The sequence below is a fragment of the Epinephelus fuscoguttatus genome, linkage group LG17, assembly GCF_011397635.1.
Source record: "Epinephelus fuscoguttatus linkage group LG17, E.fuscoguttatus.final_Chr_v1".
NCBI lineage: Eukaryota > Metazoa > Chordata > Actinopteri > Perciformes > Serranidae > Epinephelus > Epinephelus fuscoguttatus.
This window is the reverse complement of record NC_064768.1, coordinates 32026094-32045451: the sequence shown is the minus strand read 5'-3', so window position 1 is coordinate 32045451 and position 19358 is coordinate 32026094. Positions and strand designations below refer to the sequence as shown.

The 19358-nt window shown below is 41.5% G+C and overlaps 1 protein-coding gene across 3 annotated transcripts in view; it reads right to left on the bottom strand.

Annotated features, from left to right (window-relative positions):
• The window catches only part of fhod3a (formin homology 2 domain containing 3a), a 75989-nt gene that overhangs the window by 46070 nt on the left and 10561 nt on the right, over nt 1-19358 (bottom strand). For all 3 annotated transcript variants that reach the window (XM_049602334.1, XM_049602335.1, XM_049602336.1), the window contains exon 3: nt 16145-16212. In XM_049602334.1, coding sequence (XP_049458291.1) covers nt 16145-16212 — 68 coding nt within the window. The remainder of the gene's footprint in view (nt 1-16144; nt 16213-19358) is intronic.

Sequence of the window (19358 nt, the reverse complement as noted above, 5' to 3'; positions counted from 1 at the left end):
AAATAAGCAAGGACCAAGTCGTATCAAAACTTCTCCAGCCAAGTGACAGCTGCATTTGATCCTTTTAATACCCAGATTTATACGTTGTTCAATTTAATGCAACGTGTGATTGGCCCATTACTGCAGCAACTAACACCTGTATAGTCTGTGGTGTGCGGTGAAGTCCAGTGGAGAGCGTAGTGTATCTAACAGAGTTGGCAGTCTGAGTTCAGCATGCCACGATGCCACCAAAACATTTGTAAGTATGGCTGTATTACATGCCTGCAGCATATGGTAAAATTAAATGCATAAAATGCGGAGGGATGATTTCAGGAAAAACTGGGAATAAGCGAAAGCGCCTTGCCAAGCATGTAAGAAACATCAGGGTGGACAGCTGCACCATGTTTGCAAGGCACCAGCATGGTATTCTCCGCAAGTGGACACGCTGCAACTGTTGATTACTTCAGGTAAAATAAATGGTTACTAAGCTACATTGCTGTTTTTTGTGTGTTTTAAACCTTAGCTTGGATCATATTGAAATGAAAATCTCTTTAGACAGGCTTTATTAGAGAGGTTTGTGTGCAAGGTTTCACAATCTGTTTTGGATTTCCCACTACCTTATTTAGCATTAGCGACTCTACTTTGACGTTAGTTGCCCCAGATGTGTAACTGTCAAAGCTAGCGATGGGCACTGCAAATTATCTTCGGCTACAAATGCTGTGGTGTGTGGGTTTGGTTTATGCTTCATACTTGTCCCTATACAAATAAACATTACATAAATAAATGCTTAGTGCAATGGTTATGGTAACCAAGTCATAATTTCCAGAAAAAGACATTGCTATTGAGTTTTTCAAATGTATTTTTTCTGCCCTTTGAGCACCACAAGCCGAGTTTCATCTAGTTCCGTTGCATTGGAAAGAAGGTAGACATCTCGATATCTCCAACACTCTGCAACTGACCCCAAAACAATCTAGATTGATACATACCATGACAGGTAAGAGCAAAAATATGTAGTATTGATTTTGATGTGAACTGTCCCTTTATGGGGTTTTATCAGTAATTTAGTGTGGTTGCTGCTTGCTTTACCAACCTCAGCCCTGTTGGCAAAATTTGGATTTTGTGGCTCAAAAACACTGACATGGCGCTCACGGTAAATCCAGAGCCATTTCTGAAACTTGATGTAACAGATGCTACATTCATGATGTCCTTGTGTAAGCACGAGAGATCCACGATAACCATCTGCTTTATCTTTTTCCTGTGCCAGGCCTAATCCTTTTTCGAGCCATAGCTTTAATGTACTTAGTGCAAGATTGTAAAGATCTGATGAATAAAACATGTACAGCATTTAATATAAAAGTGCTGCAGAGTGACGTTACAAAGAGAATAGATGCAGGCAAAGAGGCAAACCTCGACATCACAGATAAAAAGGTGGAACTTCATCCACAGTATATATGTAAACCTGAGCAGAGGGATTATTTCAGTGTAACACATTCTTTTGAGTCACAGGAAATTTACACATAAGCACGCACTGAGGTCAACCAAGGGTAATATTTTTTAGAATGGTACAAATGTCTATGGGTCAGGCGAGAGAGGGGCGGGTCACAGCTGGTGGTGCTGCATTTAAGCCCAGTTATAACCGCTGACTCGTGTTTCTGTAGGATTTCATTGCAGCCCTCTAAAAAAGCCTCCACACGGCTGTCTGGGCCAATCAGTCAGTTGGCGTTCAGACGAGGTCTTCGGTGGGATCTAAAATAAAGAAGTGAGAGGAGCATGAGGTGTAATGGCACGCTGGAGAGCTTGCTTTAATCCCAGGAAGTCTTTCCCTCTCTGTGCTGGTACCACGCTAAATATAGGTGGGTTGGGTATCTAGCATACTGTAACAAGCCTAGATACTGGGTTCAATCGTTGCCCCGGTCATGCAGTGCACAGTGTGTGTGCTATCCTGTAGCCTTACATTCAGTCACGGAAAAACTGGGTCAACTAAATGATACAATTCCACTTATTACCAATGCAGTTTCACCTGTGTCAGGATTTTCTTATGAACAACTTTGGTCTCCAGCTGACCATTGGAAACAAGATATTTCACACCACTGGCAGACTTGTTTTAAGACAACTCAATGCAACATCAAATGACGCCTTAAAGGGATAGTTCAGATTTATTTGAAGTGGCATTGTATGAGGTATTTATCCAGTGTCTATAACATACAGGATATGTTGGTCAGACCATTGGAAACAAGATATTTCACACCACTGGCAGACTTGTTTTAAGACAACTCAATGCAACATCAAATGACGCCTTAAAGGGATAGTTCAGATTTATTTGAAGTGGCATTGTATGAGGTATTTATCCAGTGTCTATAACAGCCACCAGACTACATTGAGAAAAACACTAATTTTAGCTTGCAGAACACATGAGTTGCTGGTCTACCACTGCCTTAATCAGTTAGTTAGTTAGTGTTATTGTTCAACTTTGGTGAATCTGAACTTATCCTTTTAAATGCCAAATTTACACAATAATATAAACGAACTAACTGATCGAGGCAGCAGCGGCAGACCAGCAGCTCCTGCGTTCAGCAGTGTTAAATTGCTGTTTTTCCCAATGGAGTCTGGCTTTGAAGAGAACGACATAACAACTTCATTATCCCACTGGAAATCATTGTCTGACATTAAGGTAGAGCAGCGAAAATATTCTCAATATGGCAGACACATAAAGTGATATATATTTTTATTAAGGTGGGACTTTTTTGAATGGCTATATACATTTTGTTGCTGACCACTTCCACAGCAGTAGATTGCTCAGCTCCCATGTTAAACTCCAGCCTGCTTCTCCAAACTTGGGGCGTGCTGACTGACATCTACTGTTTGCAATATACTGTCTATGGATAAGGATCCCATACAACCTCACTTTGGAGCTATCCCTTTAATATTGGCCTTTTAATATTTCCCAGTACGGATTTGCATTTTGTATCAGCACCCATGTGCAAAGGTACTGCTGGGTGGCATTTCCTTCTTGTGTGCACTTCCATTAATCTACAGTTAAAAAATAAATACTCCATCAATCTGTCAATATCACATATTGTTTGGACAATAATGCATGATTTCAGTCTCATGTCAAGTGAAGTGAAAAGAAAAGTTGGCAGGCAGCAAAGGCCAGACTGCTGTGGATAACTATTTTGCGACTGTCTATTTTCTGTCTGTTGGTCTTGGCCTACAGTGTGAGTACTGGAGGCTGCTGATGGTACAGATGACGATAGAGGCCCCATGAGCTCAGTGTGTGTGTGTTTGTGTGTGTACATGTGTGTTTGTGAAAAGAGAGCAAGGGAGAGTGAGACCTCCAAGGTTTCACTGCAGGATTCATGAGATTTAAAGAGGCGACGGACCTAGACAGAGCTTACACTGGGCTCAGCACTGACACACGCTTGCTGTACTCACACATGCATGTACGCTTGTCCTCCGGCAGATACAGAACAACAGCAGAGGCCTTAATGCAAACGTACTGAGAATGAAAACACTTGGGAGTACATGAAAACAAACTTTTATATGATTCCCATAAATCCACCCTGTGGAAACAAACGGCTGCTATATTTTAAATTTAACACACTGATATACACTGTAAATATACCCACGTACACACTATCACACATGCGCAGTTATGCATCTCCAGACTGACACCTTGACCCCTGATGAATGCCATCAGCTGTGAAAGTAGCTCAGCGTCAGATGTCTTCAGGAAGGAAACTTACTGCCACATCAACATGTAAAAATACACACACACACACACACACACTCACAAACAAAGTGTATCCAAACATACTCCAAGACCAGAACGTGCGCTGTGCCCTTCATATGCCCCTGGCACCTCTGAATTAGTCCACAAACACATACACACCGAAATAGTAACCACAACACAAACGCTGTGTTACACTGGTGATGACAGGCCTGAGCCCGACAGGCTGCTGCAGGTTTTCTCCATATTCACACACAGACTTAATGGTTACTATACTGTACGCACAGGGACAGTGACAAGATATTGTATAATGTATGAATATTGAAGTGTGCAGTTCTCTCTTGTTAGTCTGTTTTCTTGTACCATTTCTAGAGATCAATTCTATGCAGTGTAACTAGTGGAAGGCAGGCCAAAAATGTATATGTATTGGTAAATATTTTGACTATCCATAAATGCTGTGGATTCCTGTTCCCAAAGCTGTCCAATCTTTAAAGGAAGAAAAGGAGCTTGCTCACATTTTTCTGTCATTAAAAAATTCTGTTCCATAAAGAGCACTTCCCACAAACGGAGGTGGTGGCATATAATGTAATAGCATATCCTTATATTTTGCACATTTGCTTTCTTGTCAAGAGTTAAATGAAAAGATGATTAAGAAAGGATAATAACAAGTTTTTAAAGAGGGACAGTGAGTTGACGGTTCTTATGTTGATGAGCAAATTATTCCATTCAGAGGGAGCTTTGAACTCAAAAGTGCATCTGCCAATTTCTTTGTTAGTTTTGGCAACTTAGAAATAAGGTTGTTGAGTATGTTGAAGTGCATATGAGGATATACATGTGTCAGGTATTGTTTTGAATAAGAAGGAAAATTAAAGTGGATACATCTGAAAATGCACTGGAGCCAATAGTAGTCTTGGTCTTCGAGCACTGAGTGGTAACCAGAGGATTGATACTGCTCCCATGTGTACGGTAAATGTAAAGCTACGTAGCCAGTTAGCTTAGCTTAGCATAAAGACTGGAAACAAAGGGAACTGGCTAGCCTGGCTCTCTCCAAAGGGAACTAAAACACGTCACTTCAAAGCTCACGAAAGAACACATATAATTTCCTGCAGTCTCTGCTGAAAAACACAGCTGCCAAAATTTAGAATGATCAAAGTCTATATTGTCATACAACTTTTGCCTAACTGTTGCATGGGGCCGATAGAGCTGCTCTGGAACTGCATTTCATCTGCATTGTTTTAAAGTGTGACCTGATTTTCTGCAGCGAGCAGCCAGACACAAAAGCTGATTGTAGGAAATATTGTGGTTTTCAATCCCCCACACAAGTGTGCACGTGTGAAACAAGCGCCCAGTGTTTTCCCTCTCTCTCCCCTCACCCTTTGGCACTCTCTCTTTTCCTCTCTCACTTCTCACGCTTGCTGCTGATGTCATCGTTAATTGACTGGATCCACTGGACATGTGCAATGACAGTCCATGTCAGCAATAAGACTGAGAAAATAAATGTTATATGAGAAGATTAATACGATTCTCATGCCTTTATGGTAAATGTGAAGCCACAGTCAGCAGGAAACAGTCATCCAACTTTTGCCCAGCTGTTGCATTCAGCTTCATTATGTCATGTGTAGCTATATATGTTCTTAATTTCCCAAGTACAGTGAGCACTGATGATGATGTAATACCATTTAATAATCATGATACGCCAAATGATCATTAAAAGGTGGTTTAAGTGTCTAAACCACTCTTTTTTGGCTTTGAAAATGTGCTCTGGCAGAGTTTTGACAGTCAGTCAGCCAAATAAATTGGCTGGATTGAGTATATAGAAAAGGGGAGCCTGACTAAGAAGCGAGTGGATTACAGACATAAAAAAAAGGAAGGACAGAGAGAGTGAGAAAGGCAAACACAGTAGAAACAGACGGAGAAACTAAAGTAAGACTAACAGCAGCCAGAGCGAGTAAATAGAGAGGATATTGGAGGATATGTGCTGCTTGCTGAGTGGATTAGCTGAGTGAAATCTTGCTCTGACTCATACCACACTTGCCTGTTATTATACTCCTCCCTTGCTTGTGTGTGTGTGTGTGTGTGTGAGGGAGAGAGTTTATTTCTGTTTGTGACCCTAATACAGCAGACATGATGACATATGACAAAAGCTACTGTATAGAGTTCTGGCATAGTTAAGTATATATTTGAACAGAGAAGAGACTGTATCAGGTCCACTTTTTAAGTGGTGAGAGCCCTTTAAAGGTCCAGTGTGTAGAATCTAAGGGGATATATTGGCAGAATATGCAAAATAATATAATAAATATATTTTCTTTAGAGTATAATCACCTGAAAATCACAATTGTTGTGTTTTTGTTACCTTCATATGAGCCATTTATGTCTACATAGAAAGAGAGTGGATCTTCGTCCACATGTTGCCATGTTGCCATGTTTCTACAGTAGCCCAGACAAACCAAACACCGGCTCTAGACGAGGTCATCTGGGTTTTGCATCGGCCACCATCCTTAGCAGCCCTTGTGCGACAAGCAGCATCAGAAAAATACTGATTTCTCTAAAGAAATAAAGGTGAGCACACACAGCAGGTGCTGGGCTAGCAGCCCATTACTGATGAGCCACGCAGCATCACAGAAACACTGATTTGTAACAGCAAACTGCTTAATTCAGTGTTTTTATCAGTTTAAATCATCAGAGCCATTTGTTTTGGACAGGAATTGACCTCTGTGGATAATTCAGCTCACAGTAAAAATCTCCTGAACAATGAAAACTGAAGGAATCTTAACCGGGAGGAGTTTCAGCTGGTTGCAATCCTAAATGTTACACACTGGACCTTTAACTCAGTATGTGTGTATTTGTAAGATAGCACAAGATAAACTAAATTTAGACAAGATAAGGCACACTGTATAAAACTACAGAAAGCATTTGTTTATACTGGACTTATCCACAGCATGATTTGCACTGATTATGGTTTAGTAAGTATAAAAAAGTATATTAAAAATACTGGGGCAAGGAGCAAAATTAACTCCTCATCTGTTTTAGCCAAATTATTCTCTAAAATTAAACTGCCAATTCCCCAACTTTTCTGGTCTAGAGTCTGGAGCCCAAAAATAGGAGCACATTAAGAACCACAGTGTGTGTTAAACTAAGTTGAAAAGTTTTCTTTCTTTCTTCACTCTCCTCACCTGTAAGTTGGCAGACCACAGTGCTATGACATAACTCGTGGAGCTGCTGCTCTGTCTGGCAGGTGCATTTCCTCCTTGCTTTGTTTTTCCCTTGTGTTTCCTTCCCTAAATGATTTACCATTTCCCTGGAAATCGTCCCTCTCCCCGTCTCTCTCCACACATCCCCTAAACCCATCATCTCTAAAACCCAACGCTGCATGAGATGCCAAGCCCGCAGATTCTCCAGTGTGTGTTCTGGATGTTTAGCTTGTGGTAATTGTAATGTTTTATTGCATTATGTAATAGCTTCAAAATGATTAAAACAGACCAGCCAGAGGTCTGTGCAGGCACACTCAGCTGCATATATGAACAAGCCCAGACATAACACTCGGACGCACACACACGCACATATGTAGTGATATATTTCTTACTTTCTTCCAGTAAAAGCACTGAGGGTTGGGAAAGCAAACCTCAAACAGCAGCGTGTTTTGCCACCACACAACAGTTGGGCTGCTCCTGTTTGTCAGCATAACTAGAGCCCAGGGAAAACCCTGCCACATCCACAGCAGGCAAAACACTATAGCATTCAGACAGGATCCAGCGCACCACAGCAACTGATCACGGTGACAATAGGCACACAGCTGCAACATACAGCTGGATTACACAGCAAAACCATGAAAGCCATAAATAATCACACTGTAGTTTAATAATATGGAAATGTGGAGCTTGATAGCTGAGTGTATGCAGTGCAAAATGCTCAGGTATTTTTATCTGCTTATGGCTTTCTGCATGGACTTTGTTTGATCAGAGTCCCCCTCTACAGCTGGATCTACTACTAAAATCTAGGAAAGCAAGAGGGAAGGTTACAGCTATAGACAACTTGAAGAGTGCTACTGCAGTGAGAATGGAGAACAGCTGCAGGATAGATGTGTTACAGGCTTTTCTACAGCAGCTACTGCTGTAAAATTATTCCACCACTTCCACTGCTCTACACCTCCATCCCTAATGCCTCATCAGCCCATCTCTCCATCTCCCACAGCAGTAACTAAGGCATGACTCATGTGGGCGCAATGCTCTCAGTTGCTCCTCAGGGTCTCAGCTGCTGGTGAGGGTAGAGGGGAAACTATTTGAGTGATTTTCTCATTCCTTCTTTCTCCCTGCGAAACACAGATGAAAAGAGAGCAAGGTGTCCTGTATTTTGAATGCATTACTGCAGATGGTGAGATAGTGAAAACAAAATACGGACACATAAACACACATTTGCACGGATGATATCATGGCTATGCACAGATAAAACAGATTGAGTGACAGGTCTAAACTTGCCGAGGAGCATGCAAACAATTCATAAGCGGAGCAAAATATCCTTGTTGACTCACACACGTGCACACAGGGAGATCATAAGACACAACTCCTTGAGCCAAAGCCACAGGTGTCTATGAGAACAAAGAGTCACGAACAGTATGTGAAGCGAAGCAGAGTAAATATAGATTTAGAGAGCAGAGCAGGCAGGCCAGGAAAAGAAAGGGAATGCAGGGGTTAAACAACAGAGGTGGGGGAGTGTTTGGATGAAACCAGTTAGGAGACATGGAGCAGAAATGGAGACAAATGGACAATGTAGAGCAAGGAGGATGAAGGGCAAATGATGCCAAATTGGAAGTTGTTAGAGCATGTTGGATGAGGTTAGCACAGATATAAGAGTGCAGCGTGTCAGCAGAACCATATAAAATGTCTGGAGTTTTACAACTGCAGAGCCACAGATGTCCTATACCACTGCCCCCTCCCAGCTTACCCATCACCAAGCATTATCTCCTAGTCACACCATGCCATTACCAGGCCTTATCTCCCACAGCGGGGGGACACCAGCACAGTAAATCACTGTTACAACCAGCTGTAGCCATCTCTGTCTGCAGCATCTCAAGGCCAGACTGCTGTCACTACCACTGCACCCCCATCTGTGCAGCAACACTGAATAGTTACTACTGCTTTTCCACTAGAGACCACCATGTCAGTAAACTCATATTTACAGACTTTGATTTGTGTAACTCCCACTAATGCCATAAAATCCTCCAAATATCTCTTTACAGTATAAATACAGTTGCCAGGGGGGCCTATTATGACTTTTTATCCAGTGAAAGCAGGATTTAAACATACAGCTGAACCTAAGGCATGAAGAGGCAGACAGTCGCAACACAATATTCCACTCAGTTTTCGACAAGCTGCTAATTTGTTATGCAACAGCACAACAAGAGAAAATCAAAGCAAGTCAACCTTCACTCACCTCAACCTCTGCCCACCCCCCCCTTTTACAATACTGCGGGGGGTGATTAGAGACGGATAATTGGGACGCAGAAATCCAGCTGTAAAGACGCCAATTTTTTCTTTGAAAAAAGGGCTAAATTCCAGAGGTAAGTGCCAAGGGATTGAACAGGCTCCAAAACACATGCGAGGTCTTTTGTTCTGCACTCTGGATCTTTTGTTTCACCTGCTGTACAACTCATTACAGGGAGCTTTACCTGTCAGATGGCATACCCTCTCTATATTTGATAACTTAAACTGTATTTAATTGCTACATATCCTTTCACCTCAGGAGAGGCTGGGAAATGAGGCCACATGGGAAACAAAAGCTTTGGGACCCTGAAAACATTCTGTTAAGTACTGTGCAGCTTAACAGTGAAATAATGAGAAAATTACAGCTTGTGCTCAGTCAGTGCAGCTTTATGTAGTTCTATCATTAATATTTAATGTTGTTTTTTTTTTTTACTTTGGCCTTTATTCATGTCTCTTTACATGAGTGTCTTGTGCTTAGTTCTTGTACATTATGTTTGGGGTAGATAAACAGAGCAATAGCTTATGAGGATCCGAAACAACAAACCAACAAACATAGCTACATTTAATTCTTAAAGTGGCTACAATCAACATTTTTATATTAACAATAGTTCATATGACTACTTGTATGTGCAACTGTTCATCTGACAGCTCTACGTAGCTTTGTGGCAACTCTTAGCTAACTTGATTTTCCATCACACAACTTTTGGCTCACTTTCACCGCTTTAACAGCGTCTTGTTGGCCACAGTTCTAAAAAGCTACGCTACGTTCTATGCTACCTGCCCAGCACCAAACGACAGACAAATGCAGAGGAGCGTTTAGCTTCTAAAGAGCCAGATATTTCCCTCAGGAGGTGGTGGAGACCAAAAAAGAGCTAAAAGACAAGTGAATATTGACCTTAAATTCACCAGGGGTCTCATTTATAAAACAATGTGTAGGATTCATACTAAAAATGTACGTATGAACAAAAGCCAAAAATGGTCTGCGCCAAAAAAAAAAAAAAAAAAAAAAAATTCCACAGTATCTACAATAAGGTTTTCACCTCACCATCTGTGCGCCAATTTCCCATCTCCAACATGTTCATAAGCATGGGTCAAAGTTTCTCCCATTGATACTGTTATTATACATCACAACTTTTGCGTGCAAAGTGGTGATTGCCTCATTTCGGCCTTGTTTTGTGCATATGTTGTATGTAGGTTTATAAATGAGGCCCCAGGTTGATGGAAACATGACTCCAAATAAATGGTGATGCGGCTCCACTCACCTTTATTATTTAGCGTCACTGTCAGATCAAATTTAACCCTTCATTCATGTTACTGAAATGGCATCTCAAAAACTAGTGATTGTACATCTAAGAAATGAGAATTTTATCTCAAGCTCTATCAATCAGCCGGGTCATTATACTTAATCTGTTAGTTTTGTGGTGGTTTTAACAGTGTCTCTGACAAATAGAGAACAGCCACTAGTTTATTTTTCTAACTGTAAAATGTCCAGCACCATTCAAACCTAAACATAAGCTGTCATAATTCTTTCCAAACAAATTTAAGGGATCTTGATGAAATGTCTGCATACACTGGTATGTTGAAAACTTAATATATTTAATGTGTCGTCATCAGATTTGTTTTAAACTCTCAATCTTGGTATCCACCTTAAAATCCAGTATCTGTCTGGAAATAGTATTATCATGGTCCCATGATGTTTTAGGTGACCCCTTCAACTTTCCTCTGGTGACAGGAAAGTTGATCATTTATACGCAAATTACATTCAACTGCCATGAAATGTACTGAGCATATATGCTCAAAAGCTTAAACCTTTTCCATTTGGGACATTTTGCTCTCAGGTTAACTTTGCACATCAGCCATGTAAGAAAATAATTGTCAAATTGCCATCAAATATGCAGATCATGGTTAGGACAGGGCATTATATCAGTATATTTATATTTGGTGATTAAATGATGTCTTTTCCTGGTTTTAAAGGCTGCATTGTAGTATTCAAATGCCTGATAGATTTTGACGTCTCATATTGTGTGATTTACTGAGCACTGATGCCTTCAGGTGCCACTGATACTGCTAACTGTCTTGTAGACCTAAAGTCTTGTAACATTAAATTCTTCCTTTGTGTAGTTTTAAGACGCAATCATTTCTCGCACTACCTTTCAACATTAATCCTTCCAGTTATCCTCTATCTCCCTAAATCGACCCTTTTCACACCTCTCGCTTCCTGTAACTGTGAATAAAGGTTCAGCACTGTGCTGCCTTTCTGTGCTGTCAACACTTTCTAAAGATAACACCTCCATTTCACCCCCACCCCTGAACCACCTCACTCCACCAGTAAGCTACGATCTACAATAACTCTGCTGCAACGTCTTCTGCTAAAATTAACCGCTAAACAAGGGCTTCTGATTGGCACCCTGAAGGGACTGCAGAGCACGGGATCATCTGAGAGAGGAAAGGAAATATAGGGAACAATGTGCACGAGTAGAAAATGAGAGACACAAGATCAAATGGAAGAGACACATAAAAGTAGACGTGCACTGCACAATGATTTGGATCAGGTTGAACCTCGTTCAACCTTAAACTGAGGACACTCAGGACACCTGAGAAAAACATTCCTGTTAAACTGACCCCAATCTCGTGGTGGGGGCAATGCAGTGAGTACTGTGAAGAGCTGGATCATTAAAGTGTCAAGAAGGCCTCTCCAGTACAGACACATTGCCTGCAGAGTATTGCTTACACCAGCAGACAAAGTCACTGCTTTGCTGACCATGCCAGCATGTACTCCTTTTCATATACAACAGAAAAACTCATTAAGTTATACACATTATCACAGCCTCACTCACACACACACAAATACACATCACAGAGCATCCTTAATCCAAAGTTGGCAAGCCTAAGGTAATTTGATCTTTCCGTTAGCAGTGATGCCAAGAAATGCCAAGGAGAGCTGTATTTCTCATCGTAATACTCCTTTTCATAACCTTCTGGCCCTGAAAGAAGATCAATGAACAACTGCAGAAGTTCGCAAACCCTAAGATCTCCCTATTGTTTGACCTTAATACAATCAAATCCTGATCCTTGTCAATCAAACCTGAAAGCTGATGAGGACAGGAAGATTAGGAAAATCTGTGAGTAATTGATCCTTTCCTGCATTTCAATCACATAAACCAAGAAATCTTCATGCATGTGGCAAAGTCAGCTATCAGTGTACTCAATTCAAAGCCATGCAATCCTACTGCACTGAGCAACTGTATGTGAGTCACAGATACTTGATTCCACAAGTAATTTGTATCCTTTGTGACAGACTTTTCATTTAGCAGATGGTATGCTGACCACTACTCAGGCGATTTGAAAGTCAAGTCCCTGAGGGATTAGAGCGTGTTAAACTGGCAGATGAGCGGATCGCTGAACTGACTCAATGAAACAACGATAAGAGGGGGTAGAAAATGGTCAGTAGATCTCTAAAGTGAATGGATCGCTGATTATACGTCTGCCTAATGCAGCAGTATTACAAAGTGCCACTCCAGAGTATCAACTACAGTCAGGATCTGGTTGCTGCTCAGCATCTGTGCCACGCTGAATGAAATCTGGATTGTGGGCAATATGGTGAGCAAACTCTCTCATCAGGCCTTGGAACCCGCAAACTTCAACTCATGCCCTTCAAAAGGCATTGCATCTCATATGGTGATGATACAGCCTTTTCTCCAATAAAAAAGTTCTGTTCTTGTAAGTTGTTTTTCAAATTATGCTGGTGTAAGGAAATATAGCCCAGCCGTGCTTTTTTTTCAAGCCAATATGAGGCATGGGAAGATCCCTCATAAGAACTTGTTTGCGTGGGTGTGTACATCCCTTGTGCATGAGTGTGAGAGAAAGATTTAGCTTTCAGCACTTCACACTAAATTAACTCAGCTGTTTCTACAAGATGCATGTGCATTTATATATATTTGCATCTATATGGAACAGACAGGAGTGAAAGTATAAAAGACAGACACAATAATCAAGGGACTGAGGTAACTTTTTGCCCACTGGCAACATTGGTAAACTATCTTCATTTAAAAAAACGGAACATTTGCAACATTTCTCTATTTCACTGAACACTTTCCAAAAAATGCAAGAGGTCAAAATAAGCTATAAAACTAAAAAGCATCTCTTATGCCATGGAACTGGAAATACTAAAACACATAAAGAGGTAAGAGGTTGTGTTTTTCAATTAGTTCCACCACGGCTATATTCAAATATTCAGAGCACGCAAACACTCATCATCTCAGTGATTGGACCATCTGGGTGATGCTGTCAAATGTGCATTTGCATTTTGTACATGTTTCCATTCACAGACCCTTCAACAGTGGAGCAACCCCGACACACCATCCTCATCTTACACACAACTCTTTTAGTTGCTGCTGTAGCTGACCCAGGACCTGTAGATGGGTCTTAAAGCTTCAGGGTTTCATTTGTGCTCACCATAGTGTGGCTACCCCATTGTACACACCCTCTGTATGAATGGGACAGCTGGCAGAATGGGATCATAGTGTGTCCTTTTGACAATGCGTTATGTGTGCGACCCACAGCAGGAGATTTGAAAAGTAGCTGCTAGCAGTTGGCAGCTAACCCAAAGAAGAACAGCATCCGAAAATGTCCGCAAACTGGGAAAACAATAAGGTCCTTCAGCTCAGCTGCCATATAACAGGGAATTATTATTATTGCCATGTTGTGTCGTTGTTATTGTTTAGAAAGTGCTGACGATGTGTATGTTTTATGTCACACTACAGGCCAACGCTACTGTGTCACGTCACACCTGTCACGCTTGTTTCGATTATGCAATGCTGGCATGCTGTCTATCACACACAGGAGCAGAATGATGCCGCCGCTGTTCCGTTCTGTGCAAAAATGAAAAGGCGGCATGAAGACGGGACTTAGTAACCTACATAGCCCTATGATGCGATCTCTGTGTAAAAAGGGCTAGTGACTAACACGACCCGCTTGTTGTGCTAACCTCTGCATATGTTATTGACAGTGCACGGCCAAAAGTTTCCGGGTGGAACTTGCACTTGTGAACTTTGGTTCCACCTTACGTGCATCAGTTTTCAAATAAACACAAGAAGTTTGTGCTCTAGAGAAAGGATCAGCACTCAGTGAATAACCTCGTAAGCCCTATAATAAGCTATTATGGCAAGGCTTAACTATACAGACCAGTGAGCAGTGATAACTAACACGTCTTTGGGGTCATCAGGTGGGAACCTCCTTTCACCAGTGTTTCGTCTAGTTGGTCCCACGACACCTCCAGGAGGCTAGACAGTGATCTCTGGCGTCCCAGAGACACTCCTCTAATGCCAGGTCTCACTGCTCCCCGCACCAACCCAATAACCTCCTTTACCTTACTTATGCATGGCTTTCTCAGCCCAAACAGCACCGCCACCTTCAACCAAACCCAGTATACATATTGTGTATTCTGCATGCAGTTGCATGCATCAGACCGTGACCACCAGACCGTGGTCAGGTTTTCCCATCCCAGTAACAGCTTGTCTGTGGGATTGAAGAGCTCCCTCCTTCTAAAAAAGGACAGGAGCCATATGTCCATGTGTATCTACTGAAGAAGGGGTTAATATTGAGCATGTTTGTGAGTTCATGTGTCTAAGATTGGGTGAATGCAAACTGCTTTTTATGGCATATTGCAAAAATATCTCTTATAGCCTTGGCTTGTATGATAATTTCATTCATTTCAGGCTTACATATAAAATATGTAGCTCACATCCTGAATTGAGAAACCAATGATTTTTCTGTATGTGCACATTTTCTCCCCTAGACACCATTAGTCCAACAGTGACCTTTCACCTCATCACCTTCTCAACCAATCCAAGGCACTGATTCTAGGATCCAGAATTAGCACTGCTATCACTGGCATGGAGAATGTTGGCCATGCAGACAAGTCATGGAGGGAGGAAGTGAGCACAGGTTTAGGGGAAAGAGAGAATGAAAGTGTGGGGTGATATATAGAGAGGGAGTTACAGATGGAAAAGGAATACATTGGTTACATTGCATTGGTATAGGACTGGGCTATTCAGATTTCATGCATCTGGTGGTGAGCTCCTCATACCATATGTTTTCCTAAAATTAAATTAGAATGGCAGTATATTGCTTTGCTATCACGATATATCGCAGTAGATTGAATTGTAACACCTATATCTTGAATCATATCTGTCGCCAAGTTCTTGCCGATACACCGTACTAATAAGAAAACAGACACCAAAACCATGCATGTGTTCTCAGTTGATTATTTTTTGTTAACATAGACCCACTGTACATTAAATGATAAGCCAGTAGGCAAGAAATAAGATCTCAGACGAGAAAATAAAGTGTTGTGGAGGATGAGATGCTAAATTATGAATTGTTTAAAATCATCATCTTCTATCATCCCTCCCTTGTTAATTTCTCATTCATTTCTTTCCTCCTATTTTCATCATAACAAATTGCTGCTATCTTTTTCTTAAAGATTCTTCAACTCCCTCCCTCTGTCTCTTCCACTCTCCTCCTCTCCACCATCACAAACTAGGAAAACTTAAAGTGCTTCACACCATGAAGACTTCACCAGCCCCAAAATTGAAAAAACTGCACTCACATTTACAGCCACACAATGCCTTTTGAAAGCTTACTTTCACTTTTCTCTCTCCAAACCGTGTAAAAGCTCCCATCTGTTTAATGCGGAATACTGACATGATCACAATACCACGTTGAATTCGGAGAGATTTCACGTACCAGTCAAACCTGCCTCTGAGTGGGAGGTCTCAGGTCTGACCCCAGCATGGACCACATGTAAACCCCTGGACGACCATCTAAGCATGTAGTACAACGTGTTCTTAGGGCTTGCTGATGTATCTGACAGGGCGTGTGTGTGTGTGTGTGTGTGTGTGTGTCCGGGGGGAAACTTGTGTTAAACACATACATAAACATGTCACACAGCACTCACCGATGCAGGCGTGTACACGGACGGTCAGCTGGGTCCGAAGAATAACACTGTGCTTCTTCCCTCTGGACCTGAAAACGAAAGAAGCCAAATTGCCTTCATGAATGAAAGCAACACAGTGTCTAGTTTCTGCACAATAATTTCACTTACACTTTACCTAAAAAAAACTTGTTTCATGTACTTTCTACAATTAAGTGTAATTTTGTTGGCATTAGTGGAGTGATCTGTCTTGATTGTAGAGTAGAATATCCTGCAACAATTGAAACGGCTACTGTACTGTTGGCTACTGCTTTCAGGAAAATATATTTTTTTATGAGTGTCAAGAAAATGACATTTTTAAGACAAAATATGAGATGAGGACGAGTGACATTTTTGTAATGCAGAGGCACCTGGCCTGACAGGAATAGTGCAGACAAACATTGACCTGCATTGGATTTGTACCCCTATACTGATATACATCTGGGCCCTGAGGACCGACAGCAAAAGTGCAGGAGCAGACACAACACATCCCTCCACATACCATCCTGCCATCACACATTCAGCATATTTCCAGTGGGAAAACAAAATGAGCACACACACAAACACGAAGGTAAAATATGATGGTATTTTGAGAGCAAATCAAACTCACTCCTGACCTCAGTTATCCTCCAATCTGCAGGATCTAATCACTGACTTCTATCACTAACATGCTGATATGGCGTCCAATCCAAGCAGGGAAAGCCCTGCTCTGATAACACACACTGCTGCAATACAGCCATAATGCATAGCATGTAGTAAGGATAACACACACCCAAACAAGAGACCAGCTGGTCTTCTATCCGTCTGTTAAGCTCCGTTATCAGCTTTGCTTGGAAATAGAGCAAAATGTTAACATGATCTGTCGAGATACTGATAAAACTGTGTTTTTCTTGCAAATTCATTTTTATTGCTGTACCTGTCTGATAATGTCTTGTGTGAGAATGACAGTCAGGAGAAGAATTAAACTCAAGATGCAACCATTGGATTGAGAGTATAAAAGACTCAACATATATAATGTCTAACTGTGAGGATAAAAAAATGTTAGTAAGACGGATGGGAGAGATACGATTATTGTATTTTTAGATTTTTAGCTTTTAAATCACTATTTTAATGCATCCTGAATTATACAAAAACAGCTCAAATGGCTCAGAGGGACTCTGGCTACAGTGCGTTATAATCTACAGCAATTTCCTCCCAATTTCTTAATTCACTTTCCTTTAGTGAACGCATACTCTGAGCTGTCCTCATCACCAGAGGCCCTTGTTTACTGTCAACTGTGGTGAGCAGCGTCCTGCCGCAGCTCGAATCACACCACATTTTTGAAGCGTGGGAACATAAATTGTGGGTGCAAATCACTGACACCAATCTACTCTTTATAACACTCTGGGCATTTTTCAGTGAATGCAATTTTTAGTTGTCCAGTGCAGGTTTGTCAGTAAAAAAGCAGATTTCAAAGGGACACTTCGCCAATTTTAAAGCAGCTTTGTATTGAAACAATGTGGGTGGGATGTATAAATGAACTGTGGATGAACCTTCAGTCCATCTAATTACTGCCTAGAATTCCTCCCAGTGGAACTCCACTAAGTGACGTGGAAGATGCAAAGCAGGTCATCCGGCGGAGTTTTGCTGTCTCTCCTGGGCTGTTTAGACAAACATGAAGCACGCCAGGCTTTGAAGCCAATTTTTGCAGTGGCCAAACAGTGGTACTGCAATTTCCAGGGTCATCACATGATGCCACTGGGCCCAACTTTTTCCCCCAGACTTACAGTGGGAAAGAAATGTCTGTAACTCAGTGGATACATTTGTTTTGGGCAAAACAACCCCTGTGAAATGACTCGTTTTACTGTCCAGATTTAAACCATTCAGTCCAATAATATTTGGAAAGTCTATAAGAGCAACAAGATTAAGTCATTTTATCCCCATTCAAGTTAGTGGAGTGTTAATTTAGAAGTCAGCTGCTTGGCCAGCAGAAGTTAGCCACTTGGGCGTGCCTGGCCATGCTCGGCAGTCGTAAGCCTAATGATGTGGAAGCAGTGCCAATCATCCCGGTAATTTCATATCGCAGACATAGACCATTTATGGCTTCATGCATCACTGAGCAACTTTCATAGGAATGAACGAGGTCCCGCCTTCAATGCTGTATCCAGGTCACTTAATACATCCATGGGGCTGCTGCTTGAACATCATGTTACTGCACTGTCTACTGATAGCTTGAAATGTTTTCAGAAATGTGTCTTAGTGCCCTGTTTAGCTGTAATAACAAGAGTTTGTGAACAGGAAATGGGCACCATATACTGTGTCTTATCTGCTATCTTTCTAGCAGTGAAAAACTTCTTTAGTGGCCATGTTTAAAGATGAGACAGAATTATTGTGAGATTAGAGAAGCTACAGCTTCAGCGAGAAAAGACAGTACACGTGACAAACAGCTATAAATACAGAACAGCACTATGACAACTGATAAATTGACACATCTAGACAATCCAAAATTCACAACCACTATGCCTTTAAGGTGTTGAAACAGCTGTCAAAAACGGCCTGACTTTAGAACACAAGTAAAATATGCAGTGTGAGGCTGAGATGTTGAGAATGATTAGTTTGTTCATTTCTGACACTATATAAATAGTGCTCTTCTGAGGAGGAGGACAGGTTTAGTCGGAAGCATCCATCGTCAACCTCTGTGAGGGTCAAACCCAGCCCAGCCTGTGATTCATTTCCTACTGTCAGTGCAGTGTGACCTTGGTAAAAGCCAAGTTTGATAGGATGACAGACAGGCCTGTCCAATCAGACCGGTTCCCTAAGATCTCACCCACTTCAAAAAACACACACGCCTCTATACACCTGTCCATCATCTGTCACATGGCTTGCCAGGGGCACAATAAAAACACACACAGGGACAAACAAATAAATGTACACATGGAAACAACCATACAGAAAAAGACACAGATAACAACCTGGCTCTGTGGGTCTGCCATCACTTATCATGATTCCACCACCCCCCTGGTCTCCAAACAGATCAACATACCACAACTCTTCACAAACACACACACACACACACACACACACACACACACACACACACACACTTATACATACACAGCCAGCTGCCATGTCTGTGTATTTGTCAGAGCTCCCCATGACAATGCTTTGTCACCAATGTTGGAGACAACAGCTGAGAACAAAATGCATTTCTGAAGTTGTG